Raw genomic sequence first — 17308 nt, forward strand, 5'->3', positions numbered from 1 at the left:
TCTCCAGTCCCCGCTGGCATCTGTCTCTCTTAAACCTGTTAGAAAACTCCCGATAGTGATACGAGGAGCAGGCTAAGGAAGACCTGTGTGGCCAAGAGCCGCGTCTGCGCAGTGAGGGGCTCCCGGAGCCCACCAGCCTGCCCATGACTGGGCTGTCCCCGGCCTTTCATCAAGACGACCCCCTCCTCCCTTGGGGACTGCAGAGGCAGTGTGGAGTCCAGCCGCGGGGATCCTGTCTCCTGTGAGGAAAACCAGAAGAAACGTTGCATGTAAAATCGACACAATATTCAGTAAATGACAGTGGCAGCCAGGGGCCTTAACTCACGCTGACGTTCTCGGTGTGACCCGCTCTCCTGGGCTGGATGCTCCACAGCCGCCTTGACTTTCCACGTCGTCTTCCAAACACAAGTCCTGTATCCTCCCTGTGCTTCCCCCTTCCGGGAAATAAATGTTTAGTCCTCCCTGTAGCCCACTTTACATCTAGACAAAAAAGGAATTGTCACAGTCATTTCGGTTTTACAAAGAGGAGGAGTGATGCCTCTGTTCATGGCCTAGAAGCAGGTACTTACGTAGGACAGTGGTCGAAAAAGAATATGTCACCTTAGAAAACAGAAAACCAGCGACGCGTCCCAGGCAAGACAGGTGGTGGCCGAGCTAAGGTGCCCTTGTGCCTTCTTCAATCGGGTCACTCTGGGAGGCGGGTGGCAGCGGGGGAGGCCCAGCCTGGCTACAGCAGCTCAGCACCGTGCAGGGCAGGGCTGAGTGACCCGCACGCGGGCTGGAGAGCGCTCCAGCCACTGACAGCGCTTTGGTTTGCTGCCCTTTTCCACGCACCTGTTACGTCCCAGCCCATTGCTTCTGCACACACTTCTCATCGCGGGGTTCTCCAGATAACGCAACCTGCTATTTCCGTAGAAAAAGCCATTGTTAAGAATATTATATCCAATAAATGCTATCCAGGTCAAGATAAAGATGTGTCTAATTCGTTACTGAGAAGGCTACCAAATGGGGAAGGGAAATGCTCATGGAGGAAAACGTATCTATGTTCTCGTTCTGTTAGAGAAGCATGAGGAAAGTTGGGAACCTTGTTTAGGAAATGATGGTTGACGGTCAGCTGGGGGTCAGGGGACGGTGACCCTGTTAGGTCACAGGACTAGAGGGAAGCAGATGCCTTTTCACATACACGCCTCGGGGTGGGGGTGGGGGGCTGACACTTTTTGTGACCGATGTGAAGGCAAAGCCTATCAGAATAAACTTTATAATATTCATCTTATTTACAGAAGAGAGAGAAACTCAAAAAGCAAGCAAGCAGAGATAGAAACATTTACACGAGATGTATCCAGAATGAAAATCTAAGCATAACAGAAATCTATTTACAATTTTAGAAAAATAGCATCTAACTTCATTCAGAGCTGAAGCAAATACAAAGAAAAATAGGTACACAGTGATAACAAGGTCTTTATATTCTGACCACCCTCCACCCATGATAATACAAGTCGGCAAAAAAACGGCGTATATAGGAGACCTCTAACATAGTTAATAATGCAGATCAAATCGACGTGTCTCAAGTGTGATGCTTCAAAGCATACAGAACATTACACCGTCTCCTAAAGGCCTCTGGAAACACATGTGCGCTTGTGTGTGTATATAATTTTGTATATGAAGCCGCAAAGTAAGCTCAAATTCCAAACACGGTAGACAAATTCTCACAATTATAATGCACTAAACGTAGAAAAACAATGCTCTGCCCTGGAAATGTGACAGATCAAAGGTGAGCTGCAGACGATCGGGGAACCAGCAAAGGAAACCGTCTGCGATCGCCCGCTCTTCGTCTGTGTTCCTCACGCTCCTTGAATTATAAGCACGCGAGGTGCTTATTAGAATCCATCCCTCGCGGCCTTTCCCTGGGGGTTTCGGTTCAGAGGATCCGAGATGCGGCCCAGCGGCTGGTATTTGAAAGGTCCCGGCGGTGCAGCTTTTTCATCGGGAAAGCTGAGAGAACTCCCTGCGGGAACGCAGCACACAGTGCTGGAGAGGGAATTCCAAACCCCAAATGCACGTGTTAATAAACACAAAAGACTAAAAGGAATTAAATAGCCACCCTAAAAAAGTTACGAAAGAAACAAAAAAATAAACCTAGGGGGGAAGAGAAGGAATGAGTTTGTAGAAATAAAAAGGATAAATTAATTGGGAAAAGTAACACTAATAAACCACGGGTGGCTTCATTGGGAAAATTAAAACACATGATAAACTACCGTCTCATCGCCTTAAGGGAAAAGATAAAACGCAAATACGCACAGCATGTGAGCAAGTGAAACTCAGAGCCCATATGAACCCCATGCAAGGACCTCAGCAATACAAGGGAGCCTCAATATTTAAAAATGTAATGATCCAAGTCACCAGATGGATCGATTGTAGGGAAATAGGCCATATGGTGGTTACCAGAGATGCTAAAAACACTGCTGATAAAATTCAATATCCATTCCTGAGTTCCTAAGAATCTGAATAAAATAAGACTGGGAACCATAGGGCTCGAGAGATATGAATGTCATGTGTGGAAAATAAAGCTCACAAATATCCAGCTGGACGCCATGAGCAGCCACTGTGAGCTGAGTCACACTGTGACATGAACACTTCTAGTTCTCCATGCCCTATGACGCGAAAGGGTCGTTCTTACTCACACGTCGCGTCCCCTCGGGGCGAGCGGGGCCCTGGGCTCACGCAGCAGCCTCTGTCTGGGTCACGGCTGGGGGATTCTTAAAACTTCTGCTCTGAAGGCAGGGGCCGTTTCTCCTCACATTTTACTGACTGACGTCAGCCCCTCGCTCTGGCCAAGGCTTCGGTCAGGAGAATGAGAAGATGCTGCCCAGCTTTCATTAAGGACACGGAGTGTGCCCTCCTGCCCCAGACGGGGCTGGTGAGTAGGAGCCACAGAAGACTGAGGAAGGAAAGTAAGGTGCAGGCCAGCACTGATCCTGGGCGGGGGGGGGGCCTCGGAAAGTGGTAATTACGCTCTAGTTTTTAGAGAGATTGAAAAAATCTAGTGTAGCAAATGCAAAGGAATATGCATCTGTACAAAAGGTGAGAACTAATGAAATGTCTAGGGAGAGGACTATATGGGACCCACATATCTGACTCCTAAGTTCTGTAAACTGAACGGAGCAAGGCTGAGAATTGCCAACACCAGTAAAACTGGGGGCTTTCTCCCTGCGCCCTCGCCCCGAGCGCTGGTGCCTTCATTACTTAGACTGGTGTTTCCTCGCAGAGAAAACCGAAGCCCCATGCAGACCTCTGTGGCTGGTCTTCTCATGGGGCCGAGGTAACCCGCCATCTCTGGAGACACACCTCACACGTGGCCTCCTAACACACATGGCCGATTTTCAGTGTGTCTCCCGGATCAAAGTTCCCCCACATTTGCATCTAAGCCCCTAACTGGCCAGCAGACCTCGCTGGGGTTAACTCCTCCTTGTCTCAGAAAAACATTTCTGCTCAGAGGCTAAATGTAATATACTCTTGGGTAAAGCGGTCAACCTGCCAGGAGGCCAGGCCTTCTGCGGCCCAGGCCTGAGGATGTGCAAACACATTCTCAGACAGGTCTGTTCAAGAAAGACCGACCCTCCACCAGACACCTCCCACAGAGCAGCCTCGGAGTCTTGACCGTGTGTTTGCACTTTGATGCAAGGCCAGCAGCTCAGGAGAAAGCTTCGCGCGTGGCCTCCAGGGCTTTCGGGAGGAACGCCCGTCCAGGACAGAACACCAGCCTATGACACCTGGAAGGCCTGGTATCGGGCGGGGCTGCTGTCATTGAAACCACACAAGGGACACCATTCCCACAAGGTCCCAGCGTAGCTCAGAGGACAGCGTGGGAGCAGGGGCGGGACGTGGGAGACCCGCGTATGTTGGGGCAGCTCCATGTCTGAGCCTGAATGGCACACGCACACGCACACGCCCCGCTCTGCAGACACCCAGTGACGAGAGCCCAGGCTCATGTGCTCGGGTAAAGAGGTATATTTCAAAGTGGGAATGGCTGTAGGTTACAAAAGTCACTGTGAATCTTCAACTAAATAAATAATCAAATGCGAAGCCCTCGGAAATGCAGAATCGCATGTCTCTGGTGCAACGTTTTACTTTCTTGTCACTTGGCTTTCAGAGGAAAGTGGTGCCCAGGTCAGCGGACAGAAGGGACAGCTGGCTTCTTTGGCATCTGCTTCTTCTTCCTTTCTTCCAGCAAGGAGACTACATTCTAGATCAACAAAAACAGGGGAATGTGATCCAAGGGTTTGGTTGCTTTTCTAAGTCCTACAAAATAAGCCTGGAGAGACAGAAAGAACATCCCGACCTGCCTGTCGAACACTCTGGCCATTTCTAGGACGCCTTTGCCAAACTGAAAGCAAACACAACAAAGATGATGTTACACACACACTCTTTCTTCTCCGGGGGAATCTTGAGAGAGAGAGAGAGAGAGAGAGAGAGAGAGAGAGAGAGAGAACGAGTCCTGTACCTCATTTTTTACACTCGCATCCGCGCCTTTGTCGAGAAGTAACTGGACCAGCTCTTCGTGGTTATTTAGCACGGCCACCTGAAAATACAAAAATACAGACCGGTGTGCACGGGCGCTGCCCTCCCCAGAGGCCTGGGCAGCAGCGAGGTGTCTGAGCAGGTCCAGGAAGGTCACCAGCATCCTCAGAGGCGGGGCCGTGGTGGCTTTGCCGGACAGGCGTGTGCACGGTCACCCTACAGCGATGACAGCAAGGAGCAGGAAACGGACCCTGCCTTGCTCCACGCGGAAACGACACGAGCCGCGCGAGGCCAGAGCGGCAGAGAAAGCAGCGCCTTCTTTGCGTTCACGGATCAGTTTGCCTCCCGCAATGGCCTTGGGGACTGGGGCGGGTAACTCTGAACGGAGCGGTTGAAAAAAGACAACGAAACGATGGTGGTGGCCCTGTCGTGACTTTGTTAACAGGTCGGAGCTCGTCTGAGCTCAGAGAACTGCCGACCCTGAGGCCTGGCAGCGGGCCGGGCCACGTGTGGAGGAGGGCCTACCATGAGCGGGGTCTTCCCGTCCTTGTCCCTCACGTTCACGTTGGCTCCGGCCTCAATGAGCAGAGCGGCGACCCGCTGGTTCCCCGAGACGGCGGACACTCTCATGAGTGGGGTCCAGCCTGAGCCCGAGTCCGCGACGTCCACCTGTGAGGGGCCCCAGGGACATGTCTCAGTCTGGCTCCTTCTCCGTAAAAGCGTTCATCAGAAACCTCTACAGGGATGTGCACTTGTCCCAGCTCCCCTGAGGTGGGCAGTGAGCGGTCCTCCTAGACTCGGTCACGGCAGAGTGGGCTGTGCCGATGTGATTCGCATTTACGCACGTGCGGGGAGAAGCTGCGTTAGGGCCCGTTCAGAGGGGGCGCCCCAGGACTCCCCGCCATGGCCTGCGTCCACACTCTGTCCCAACGGAAACAGGCGGGACAGAGAAATTCACTCCACGCAATCGCCTCACGCTCGGCTCCCTGTGCACGGCCTGCCTTACTCTCTCGTGCCGCCTTTTCCTCCCTCGCTTTGTAAATAAAGTTTGTTTTGCCTACGTTCCGCTATCTCTGTTAACAGCTTTAAATCATTTCTGGAACAAGATGGTCATATATACACTCCCCCTTATACCTATCAATACACATTAATTTTAAGCAAGAGACCTACAGGTGGAATAAATACAAAGCGACCAAAGCCATGACACGAATTCTAACCCGGAAAGTCAGCCGGCCTAGTGCCTTCTCCCGAGCTCTGTGCACCTAGCAACAAGATGGCCACGTCCCAACAAGCTGCTGTACGCCGAGAGCCCTCAGTCTGGTGTGCGAAAGACACGTTTTAGAATGTAAAGAAGACCTGCTGCCTCCTCTGAGTCCCAGGAAGAGCTCATCAGTCCCCAGGAAGAGAGGCCCTGAGCGTACACCCGTGTGCGCGGGCAGAAGCACACCCCTAATTCTGTTACGGAATTGCCCAGGGACACCTGCAGCTTTAGAAACACATCGGAGTGGAACCACGGGAGCCGCCAGAAGGGCCTTGGGGCATCTGAGGTTATTTGTATGGATGAGATTTTCTGCACAGCATCTTTAGGGGTTGTGGTTCTTCCTCGTGCAAATAATAAGTCACCTTTGGGCAGCAAGTTCCAACATATTTAAATAATAATCAGAAGCCACCCGTTCTGCACGGTGCTTTGCACAGTTCTCGGTGCACATTCCCACACACTGAGCCTTTGCTCCCGAGGGCGAAGCAGGGGAGGGTACCTTCATTCCTGGCTTACAAACGACCCAGCCTCTCCTGAGGCCTGCGGCTCAGAGGATGCAGGAACGGCTCCCGTGTGAGCCCACCCCTCTCAGCATGGAATTCCCACACTCAGGAGCAGGGGGGCGGCGATGCCCCGGGGAGCTCCAGGTCCCTCCCACGGTCCTCCAAAGCATCCGTGGACCATCAGCCAAGACCACGGAGGGGCTCGTGCTGACGTCACCTACCTGCCACCTGCCAGCCGCACATAATCTTTGGGAGACACACGCATGTATGTAGCTGCAGCGCTGCAGAAAAATGGAACTTACTCCCAAAGTGTGTGTTCATATCTGAAGCCCAGACACCCGACCCTTGCCAAATTTCCATATTTCAGTGTTCACAGCGGAAAACTGCCCTCCTTTCAGCAAAGGTCAGCCTCGTTTTCTCCTACGGCCTTTGACTTGGGTCCGAACCATGAGCTGAGCGCGTCACAAATTACCAAGCCAGTGCCACGTGGCTGCCTCTGCCACCACCCAGGCCCACAGGCTAATCCTTCCAACCTTTGCGCGTGGTTCGAAAAGAAAACAAGAAATGCAATAAGAAGGAATTATCTTAACGACTGAAATTTTCCCTTTGAGGGACCCTTATCTCAGGCCCCAGAAAGGGGCAGTAGGAATCGCAAGCTCCCACAGCGGGAGCCCCACTGTCCCTCCGCCAACCTTCACAGACAGACGAGAGCAGATACCCTAACATCGTCCCGGAGACACGCCTCTTCCCTGCTTGAGTTTATTTTCCAGGCCATCCGTTTAATTTCTCAACACTCTTGCAGTCATAACTGGGGTGGCATTTGTTCATTTTTCCTTATTGCCGCACCTTGAAACTTTTGTTTCCCATGGAAGTCTTGAACTAAAGCTTTCAAAAATTAGCGGCAGTTACCATGACCGAGCCGAGTCCAGTCACCTGTCCCCAGAAGTCCCAACTACACTACTATCCGCCAAGTCAAACCTGTAGTTCCCGACACCACCAGCCCAGAAGCGGACAAGCGGACCCACTTCCAGGCGAAGACACCTGGAGCTGGAATCTGTTCTTGCTACGTCCGTTTGCTCTTTGGAACATTCCCGTAATGACCAATCTTCAGAGCAGTCAGAGAGGGAAAACAATTGAATTCTAAAGGCAACAGGAGGGCCAAGAGCTGCTGTGGCTGAGAGAGTCCCCAACATCTGTGTGTCTGCACCCTGGGGTTGTCCCAGGTACAGGCCCAGGAAAGCTCACCCGACAGACGGAAGGAAGAGGCAGACGAGGGACAAGCGTGGAACGGTCAGTGCAGGTGACACAGACAGTAGCAGGTCCCACTAGGGCTCCAGCGCTGCCCCCCCTACCTCCACCCCACGAGCCTCCGTGACAACCTGAAGCCCTGCTGTTACATCTGCCCTGCGCTGACTTGCAGCACTCTCCCGCGGGAGAGCCACAGACCTGTCCCCATGGACAGGCCCTGAGTTCCATGGACGGGCCCTGCCCTCCGCGGCCCCCAGGAGGGGCGTCTCAGGCTTGGCCGAGGCGCCCGGGGTGGGTAAGGGAGCCCCTACCTCACAGCCGTCCTCTATCATCCACTGGATGACGCCACAGTGGCCCCCGTCTGCGGCCCAGTGCAGAGCGGTGCAGCCTCCCAGGTCTCTGGTGGTCCAGGAGGCGCCGTGTCGCCGGAGACATTTCACAACATCGAGGTGTCCCGCGTAGCACGCGAGCATCAGGCTGCAACGCAGGGAGGGAGGGGCGTCTGGCCGTGAGCCCCGTCACCAAGCCCAGGGCCTCGTTTCACGCTGCCTGGCTTGCAGCTCAGGAAGAAATCGAATGTCAGTGGGAAAGCCATGAAAACTATTCATGTAGAGTGTACGTGTGTCCGTCCGCGGGTGAATGGGTAGACTAGATGTGGTATGTCCATACCATGGAATATTATTTGGCCACGGATAAATCCTACAACGTGGATGAACCTTAAAACACTATGATTGATAAAAGAAGCCAGAGGCAAAATGCCACAGGTATATGATTCCATTCACAGAGGATGCAAAAGTTGTTCATCTAGAGGAAGACAGGCAGATTATAATTATTACAACAGCTTTATTAACTCTTCTGTGTACTCGCAGCTGTAAACCGACTGTTGCCCACACCTGTCTATGAAACATCCAGAACCCGTAGCTCTCTGGATACTGGAAGCAAGGTCACAGTCACCTTGGCCTGAGGTGGGGAGAGGATATGGGGGAGACTGCTAACGGGCTTCTTCCCAGCCATGACATAAAGGCTCTGGGCTTAGGCAGGAGTGGTGATATTTTCAAATGCTGAATTGTGCATTTTAAAGGAGAAATGTTATAGTATGTAAGTTATATCTCAATAAAAAACAATCACTGTAATTGAGTAAAACATCCCATTTTAAAACACACACCAGTCCATGGTGATAGTCAAAATACAGTAAGGAACTGGTTTAATAGTTTGGTGTCAGAGGAGAATTTGTTTCCTTCCTCTAAGTATTGGTATGAAAGAAAATAAACATGTACTCTGCTGACAGAGGATGAACTGCCATCCCATCCCAGGTGGATGAGGAAAACCTCCTTCTCACAGAAGCCTGCCAGCTCATAAATATAGAAGGAATCACAGAACTAGAAAATCACTTCTTTGCAACTCCCAATTAAGTAATCGATTCAGGCAAGAATCATCGGTGGGTGCTAAAATTCTCAGAGAAAAGGTTAACACAGAACAGGTTCTTCACCCCGGGCTGGAGCAGGACGCAGAGGCAAGTTTCTGACCGCAGCGGGAAAGGAACCACCAACCAAGGGCCATGGTATCGCAGACCTCCGGAAGCTATGCCGCCCGCTCCGCGGTACCCTCGCTGCAAATGTAGCCCCTTTGCCAGTTTTAACTAAAGGGAACAAAAGGGGGACTGAACAAAGCAAGCACAGGCTCCAGTACAAGGATGGAGGGAGGCAAAGGGAGAACACAGGGCCTTCTGCACTCTGACCTCCTCAAGGACTCACTGCTGGGGGAACAATGGGTAGAGAGGCTTGTAAAGGGTCTAGGACCAGCTTGGAAAGAGAGAGTGAAGAGCAAGACACACAGACGCAATGTGTGAGCCCCGACTGGATCGCCACCCCGCACCCCAGACACAGCAGTGCAAGGCCTACTGGGGGACAAGCAGGAGGCTTCCATGGGGCTGGGGGTGTCCGTGATATCAGGAACAAGGGGTGATGATGATACGGGGGTCACCCAGGTTGACGTCCTGAGGGGTGGAGGTTATGATGCCTACCACTTACTTTGAAATAGTAAGCCCCCCCCCCCAAAAAAGCAAATAAAAATACAAAGAAGCAAAAACAGCAAAATGTCAACAGCCGGCAACCCGAGACGGTAAGAAGGCAGCTGTTTATGGTCCTATTCTATAAACGTTTCTGAATGTTCGAAATTCTCAAAATAAAGAGTTGGGGTGTGGGGGAGAAAAGTCTCCCCAACGGGAGAGGCAGTTCATATCAGGATAAGCTAAAAGTTAATATGAAAAATGTTTAGTCCTGCTAGTAATAAAAAATATATAAAAGTTTTCCACCAAGTTTCTGAGTGATGGATCAAACGCCCAGCACTGAGGCCCACCACGCCCCTGCGACTCCCGAGAGCCCCGGGAGAGGGTGGCCCTTCACTGCCCAGAAGCTGGGGGACTGGCTCCGCATGGACATCATAACGTTGCTTTCCAGAAAGGTCACGTGAATTCACACTTCTAACAACTGTGTCCGGAGGTGTCCATTGCACTCACCCAAGACCAACACCAGCATCATTTTCTGACAATGTCAAAGATGGGACATGTGGAATTTTTTATTAGAATCAGGGCTAAACATTTTTATGTTAACTTTAACTTATTCTGCTATGAATAGTCTTTTTGTGTAAACTGCTTTGTTCTACTCCGTATAGCGTTTTTGGGACGGGGTGCACTTCCTATTTCGTAAGGTGTTCGGTCATTTGTCACTAATGTTTGCAAATACCTCCCTAGATTGTCCTTAAGTTTGTAATTAAGGTTTTTAAAATAAGTAATGTAGTCCTAATCTTTTTCTTAGTGATTTCTGATAATCCTTTTGTCTTTCACATTACAAGATCAGATAAATACCTGCCTGTGTTTCCTGGTCGTTTTCTAGGGTTTTGTTTTTTTACATGGAATTCTTAATTCACCTGGAATTTATTTTGGTGCATGCTATAACGGCCAGGATTGAACTTAATTTTTTCCTTCAAATAGCCCGTATTTTTCAATATCTTCCTCACTGGTTTATGTTATTCTCATCAAAAGTACCCATTTCAATAAAACGATCAAATCCACTATTTCAGATGCAAATGAACCATTTACTTTTCATATTTAAATTTGCTCTATAACCACTGTCACGTAAGTACCCTTTCAATTTTCTGATTTTTTTTCTTGCTTCCTAGATTGACAAGACACTGGTCTGTGTTATTAGAGATTTTTATTTAAGGGGTCGCACTTAGACTTGTCAGTATTGTTGAATTAATCAGTGTCTACTTCTGTTTTAATTCCCTCCATTTCCTGCCTCTCAAGCTTTTTCTCTTTTCGTTTTCCTTTTTAAATTGATATTATTCTTTTTCAAACTTCTTGGGTTGATGACTGAGTTCCAAAATTAAAAACTCTGTGGAACACTCGCGTTTCCATTTGCAAGTGGTTTTTAAACTGTTCCTGTTCAAAACCTCTTTCTGCCTGTGTGGGGACAGCACCGTGCTCTGGAGCTGCTCCTGGACCCCCGCCCCACCCCACCCCCGGCCCCCATGGGGGTCTGCAGCGCACAGGGCCTGGGTCTGGACGGAGCGTCACGTGAGCTTTGATTTTGTTCACTGTTCTCCCCAAGCGCCAAGCACAGGTCTTGGCCCTCAGTGGGCATCCAGTGAACACTGGCTGATTTAAATTAAGTAATTAAGCCTGATTACTAGCTCAGTGGCGGTCTTTAAGCCTTTCTCAAACGTCCCTTCGCCTCTGGAAGTGCTGGTTTCTCGTAGCTTCTCCGGGAAGGCGCTCGGCCCTTTCCCCTGCGGGGCTGCTGTTAGCTTCTTTGGAAACCCTGCACACTTAGTTCACAGAGCCCAGCACACTGCAGTGCGAGCCCTTCGGGAGGCGCCAAGTGCCACCGGGGCTCCCCGCCCAGCGCCCGGCACAGAGCAGGTGGCCACGACGTTAACATCCGTCCCTGCTGAGCTCTCTGCATGTGCGGGGCACTGACTCGGGGGAAGGTGCACACACGGTAACAGACACCCCACAAACACCCTGTTCAGTGAGAGGACAAGGGAACAAATGAACAAGCCATTTTTTGTTAACCCGTCTGTCCTTTGTGACATGTACTTGACCTCTCCCGCTGTCAAAAACAAAAAACAAAACCCTGCATCACATCTTTGCAATACATCAGGAACGCTGTGGGCCAAGTCTGGTAACACACGTCTGGGAATATCTAGGGCCCGTTCCCATCACCTACCTGTCTTTGCCACTTCCGTTCCGTAGGTTCACGTCTGTGCCGTTAGAGATGAGGAGTTTCACGAGCCTGGGGGAGAGGAGGTCAATGCAGCTGGATCAGGAGCTTTGGTGGGTGGGGGGCCCACGGTCGCCTGTCACTCTGCAGACCACTGTCTGTCAGATACACCTGCACAAGGCTTTCCTGCCCAGCTGCAAGGCCGGCCGGCCAGCTTTGAAGCCGAGGCGTTATTTAAGCCGGAAAACAGAAACCTGCCTCTCTGCACCAAAAATAAAAAATAAGAAAAGGGTGCCCTGGCCGGTGTGGCTCAGTTGGTTGGAGCCTCGTCCTATAACCCAGAGGTTGAGGGTTCGATTCGGGTCAGGGCATGTGCCTAGGTTGTGGGGTTGATCGCCGGCCCAGGTGTGGGCACACGTGACACCTGGCCCGGACTTGCACGCCAGCCCCCCCCCCCCCCCCCGTCTGGGCGTGTCCAGGAGGCAGCCAGTCAAGGCTTCTCGCTCACATCAGGGTTTCTCTCTCCCCTCCTCTCCCCTACCTTCCTCTCTCTCTCAGAGCAGTGAAAAAACTGTCTTCGGGTGAGGATAAAAAAATGAGGTTTTACCCTTCACATAAATCATCCACTGAAAACAAACTATACCACGTCAACAGATCGGACCATCAAACTATAGCTCGCTGTCAATTCATGACCGTTTTAAATATATTTTAAAATGCCAGCACTTAATGAAAAAACATTTCTATTTTTTTCAAAACGGCCTTTTAGTTAAAACACAAATGTGATTGAAAAATAAACTATTAGTATTTAAATCTGTCTCCATGTAAAATAGAGAAAATAAAGTGTATCAGTGAAAATGATATCTTGGCAAACTATCAGTTTGTTTTCCAGAATTAAAATCCCTCTCCTTTCTTTCTTTTTTTTTTTTAAAGAAATTCAAATTGCAATAACCAGTTGCTTCGGGATACATAAACACAGTGTAGAATATAATTAAACGGCACGCTCTCTTCCTCACCATGTGACGGTACATTTTTGCATTCTCTCCTGCATGTCGCACAACCGTATGAGAGAAACGGCTGAGTTTTTGCCCAGCTGTGTTTGTAGCGGGTACAGTTTTGGAAGGAGAAGAAAGGGGGGTTCCCCATCACCCTTTTTCCTCCCATCCCTGACTGGAGCCTTTGGGACAAGGTCCCGTCCATCACTAACAGGGGAGAGCGAAGGTGGCCCACCTGGTGTATCCTTTCTGCGCAGCCACCATCAGGGCGGTGAAGCCCAGCCTGTTGGGCACGTCGACCTTCACGTTGCTTGGGGGAAACACAGAGAGGGGATTAGCAGGCCCGGCACGTCTCCCCGCGGGTTTGCAGCTGATGTCTCTTGCGGGCACAGGTGCCTAAAATGGTTCATTTTACTGAAAATTCCAATTTCTTCTGGGCCATTAAATTTTTGTTGTCTTAGGCTGCCCTGCTGAATATTTTAAAAGATTCAAATTCACAAGAAGAGAGAAAATTGCTGTGATTTCACTTCAAAGAGGCAGTCCCTTCAATTCAAAACCATCATGCGAGCCGATAAAACACTCTGTGAAGTACGCAGCCCCTTAAATGAGTGAGGACCCCCGTCTCCATGCAGATCCTCAGCTCCAGGGGACAGGAGCCTCCACGGCAGCCACCCTGACCTTCTCCTGGACTCCCACGTCACCCGCAGGCCTGAAGGCCTGCTCCAGGGAAGAAGGCAAAGCTCTCATGCACCTGCCTAGCAGCTCTGACTTTTTGTGGGAGCCCTCTCTTCCCAAAGCATGGAGCCCCGGTTCCCAGGTGACGTGTCTTCTAAGGCACCCAAACTGCTAGTTCAGAAAGAATCCAGGCTACTTGGCCAAGAAAAAGGAGGAAGTCTTACCTTTGCGACAGCGTGGATGGGCCTAGAGAGTATGATGCTAAGTGAAATAAGCCAGTCAGAGAAAGACAAACACCATAGGGTTCCACTCCCATGTGGGATCTAATGAACAAACTGAACTAACAGGCAAAACAGAGACAGGCTCATAGATACAGAGAACAGACTAACAGCTAAGGGGGGAAGGGTGTTGTGGGGCCTGGATGAAAAGGTGAAGAGATTGAGCAAAAGAAAGCCTCGCAGATGCAGACAACAGTACGGTGATTACTGGGGGGAAAGGGGGGGGAGGAGCGATGAAGAAGGTAAAGGGGGATCAGTGGTGTTGGAGGGAGACCCGACTTGAGGTGGTGAACACACAATACCACATACAGATGGTGTGTTATAGAATTCCACCCCTGAGATGTATACAATTTTATTAACCAATGTCACCCCCAATAAACTCAATAAAAATATTAAAAATAAATAAAATGGGGAGCACGATCATGTTTACAATACCACCAGAAGCAGCAGCAGCAGTTTCAAATACCCGCTACAGCCCCAGCACCAGCCATTTCCCCCCAGAGGTTTAGCAGCCTTGTGAATTAGAAGCAGCTGATTTAGCGATGCCTCACCTTCATCAAGAATTAGGTGGGAGCATTTGGGGGTGAAACTCACCTACAGACCATAGCGTAAAAGCAAGGGTCAGAAATTATTTCTGGGAGGAACACACGACCCCCAGCCTTGTCACTTCCTTTTTTCGGTTTGCGGTAAACAATTGCAAACTAGAGCAGGTGCGTGCAGCATGCATTTCTCTGCCCTTCGTGGGCACTAAAAATTAGAATTAAGACATTTAAATGGCAGAGGTCTCTCACCCTCCTTGAAGTATTCGAACCAGCAAATCTTCGTCATTCACGTTAACGGCTCGATGAAAATGCTCGCTACTTAGGGGTTCTCCTGAGGGAAGCAGATGGAAAGAAGTCATCCAGTGCGGAATGAAAGAAGGCTCCTCCCCGCGCTTCCTCCTCGGCCCACGTGGAGCCACGTCAGCCCCCACGAGGGCACCTGGCTGGCTCTCCCAGTACGTGTACTCACATTTCCCATTCAGCGTCTTTTCCTGAGAAGGACCTTGTTTTCACACATAAAGAGAAGGACATTTAGATCACTCTAAAGGCTTGGGACGTTTTCAAGTTATAAAAGTATTGCATGGAACATGCTAACTAACATTTGAAAATGATCGTCTTGGATTTCATAAGACTTAATAAATGTCTCTGACGTGCCTGGGAAAGGTCCCCAATTGTCATGACATGCTGGGTTTTCTTTGCCAAAGTCTCTAAACGACTTGAACAACAAACAAATTTAAAAAAGACGGGCTGTTTTAACCTTTGGAATCCAAATTTTCGGTCTTCCCAAGAATATAACGTTCACATGGGCCACGTCTCCTCGGAGCCTGCGGGCAGCAGAGGTCCCACCCAGAGAGGAGGGCCATGGCCATGGCGAGGCAGCCTGGGTGGGGGCTGGAGCCAGGAGGCGGAGCCTGAGGAACGTCCAGGAGCATCGGGGAAGGTGGCAGGGAGCAGGGCGCTCCCTTGGACAGGGGAGCGTAACTCCTCAAAGAAGAGGAGGGGGCGGGAGTGCCAACATGAGCAGAGAGAAAATAAAGGAACGTGAGAAAGAAGCCCATTTTTCAGGCATTTATTTCAAGGCTCCCTTTGTTTCACATTCCATGACTGTCTCATTTTCAAACAATTACAATCAAGCTTAATGACATAATAAAAGTGAGGCTCTTAGAATCGCACCTGGCACCTTGTAAGCACAAGACACGCGTCCGCGGCTGAGGTGACAGTCACGGGCCAGCACTGCCCTTGCCCGATGCAGCCCACCACTCCCTTCTGCCTCCCACACCGGGAGCACCTCCCTGACCCCCGCAGGCATGGACTCGATAGCCCCTCGTTTTCATCACCTCGAAGGCCTCACCCGTTCAGTCAACAAGTGTTTACTAAGTCTTAACACTGGGGTCCCAGAGAGAACGAGACAGGCCGGTTTCTCTCCCTTGCCGCTTACAGTATGCTGCCTCCTTTCCGCCTGTTATCGTTCTGAACCCCAAAAGGACCCAGCTTCGTCCGTCCCCCGCGCTGCACCCCAGACTGCCTCCTGGGGCACAGGCCACCTCTGAACCGCCTCTGACCGTCTGGCCTGCAGGGGTCTGCCGACCTCATTCTCCAGGTGGGAAGTAAAATCCCTACTCCCGCTGCTCCTGGAGGAAAAGCTCTCTGGACGTCAGCTCCCGAGCCCGGGAGCCACTGTTTCCCTGCTGTCCTGGGAGGACGTCAGCAGGCAAAGCGCGGACCGGGGAACGGGGGCCAGGAGGCGGGAGGATCACTATCAGTGACCTTGAACTGATAACCTTTTTCCTTTCGGGGAAAAAAATTCACCTAAGCCAAGTTAAAAATGTTTTGAAATAACAATTTTGTCTGCTAGAGCTTGCCAATGCCCTAAAGATTTTTTAGCCACATTATACTTCCTTTTCATCATTCCACACATATTTTTAGACCAAAAGCTTTAAATAAAAATATCATGATGAGAGGGGAGTAGGGGGGAGAGGATTGGAGCTATTGTAACAATATAATCAATAAAGAAAAGCTGGGAAAAAAAAATAAATGCATAAAGTAAAACATGTGGGCTTTAAAAAAGGAACCAATGGTGTCGAAATGTAATTATTAAAATTTTTCAAGCATGGTGGAAAAAAAAAAGATATCATGATGAACTGTCAAAAGGCAATGCTCACGCTGCCCCCGGCCTTCCGAAGGAGGTCACACCCAGCCCGGAGAAGGGCAGTTCCCCCCCTCAGAAGACATTTGGTGGAGGCAGATGACATTTTTGGTTGTCACACCATAAGGGTAGGTGCCCCTGGCATCCAGCAAGTAAGGGCCTGGGGTGTCACAGGACAGCCCTCGGCGTCCACAGTGCTGAGGCGGGGAAACCCTGGGCCAGAGGAACACGGGCTTGAAATGACCTCTAATGTGACGCACCCACACTTTAGTGGACAAACCAAAATGCACAGGACGTTCCCCTCCCTCTCGCTTCCCAGAAAGTGGGGGGAGGGCGGCGTGGTGGAAAACTCTTTGATTGCCAAACAGCCCCCACTTCTGAGACTCTTAAACTTCAGCTGCCACTAAAAATTCAAGGAATCGGCATAAAGTCAACTAGAAGGACATAGGAAGCTCATTTAGTTTCACTACATTTAAAAGTATGGCGCCCTGGCTGAAATCCTATTAATTGAGCTACGCCTAGGGCTTCCCACAGTGCTTCTCACGTTCCCCCTCAGTCCTCAGCACCGAGAGCCAGAAGGGCCGGGCAGGTCGCCTCCGGTCACGTGGGCAGGTCTCGGCCGGCCTCACGCCTTCCTTGGGTGTTTCATGCGTGGTGGCGGGGCCGAGGGGGAAGATCAAGCCACCGTATGTATTGGTTCCTATTAAGTGTTGAATACAGGCAACATCATATATAAGTAAATATGACTCCACACACACATAAAGTATCAAATGAAAGAGGCGCCTGAGGCCTACAAAGCTTCAGAAGAGAGCTGGGTTCTTGGGATCCTGCAGAAACTTGTAACAGTGCAGGCAGCACCCAGCACCTCCGCGTCCCTGCGCCACTCCGACCGCACAGCCAGCGCGCGGTCCCCACGGGACCGCTC

At 50.6% G+C, this 17308-nt stretch overlaps 1 protein-coding gene across 1 annotated transcript in view; it reads right to left on the bottom strand.

Moving 5' to 3' along the window:
• Positions 1–4000: 4000 nt before the first annotated feature.
• The window catches only part of FANK1 (fibronectin type III and ankyrin repeat domains 1), a 57464-nt gene continuing 44156 nt past the window's right edge, over positions 4001–17308 (bottom strand). The window contains exons 4-11 of the mRNA XM_090279437.1: positions 14487–14568; positions 12978–13052; positions 11757–11822; positions 7839–8004; positions 5044–5187; positions 4502–4579; positions 4340–4384; positions 4001–4243 (exon numbers count right to left, since the gene is read on the bottom strand). Of these exons, the coding sequence (XP_090135563.1) occupies positions 4169–4243; positions 4340–4384; positions 4502–4579; positions 5044–5187; positions 7839–8004; positions 11757–11822; positions 12978–13052; positions 14487–14568 (731 nt within the window). The 3' untranslated portion in view covers positions 4001–4168. The remainder of the gene's footprint in view (positions 4244–4339; positions 4385–4501; positions 4580–5043; positions 5188–7838; positions 8005–11756; positions 11823–12977; positions 13053–14486; positions 14569–17308) is intronic.

The sequence above is a fragment of the Furipterus horrens genome, unplaced genomic scaffold (assembly GCF_987537825.1).
Source record: "Furipterus horrens unplaced genomic scaffold, mFurHor1.1.pri manual_scaffold_5, whole genome shotgun sequence".
NCBI classification, from domain to species: domain Eukaryota; kingdom Metazoa; phylum Chordata; class Mammalia; order Chiroptera; family Furipteridae; genus Furipterus; species Furipterus horrens.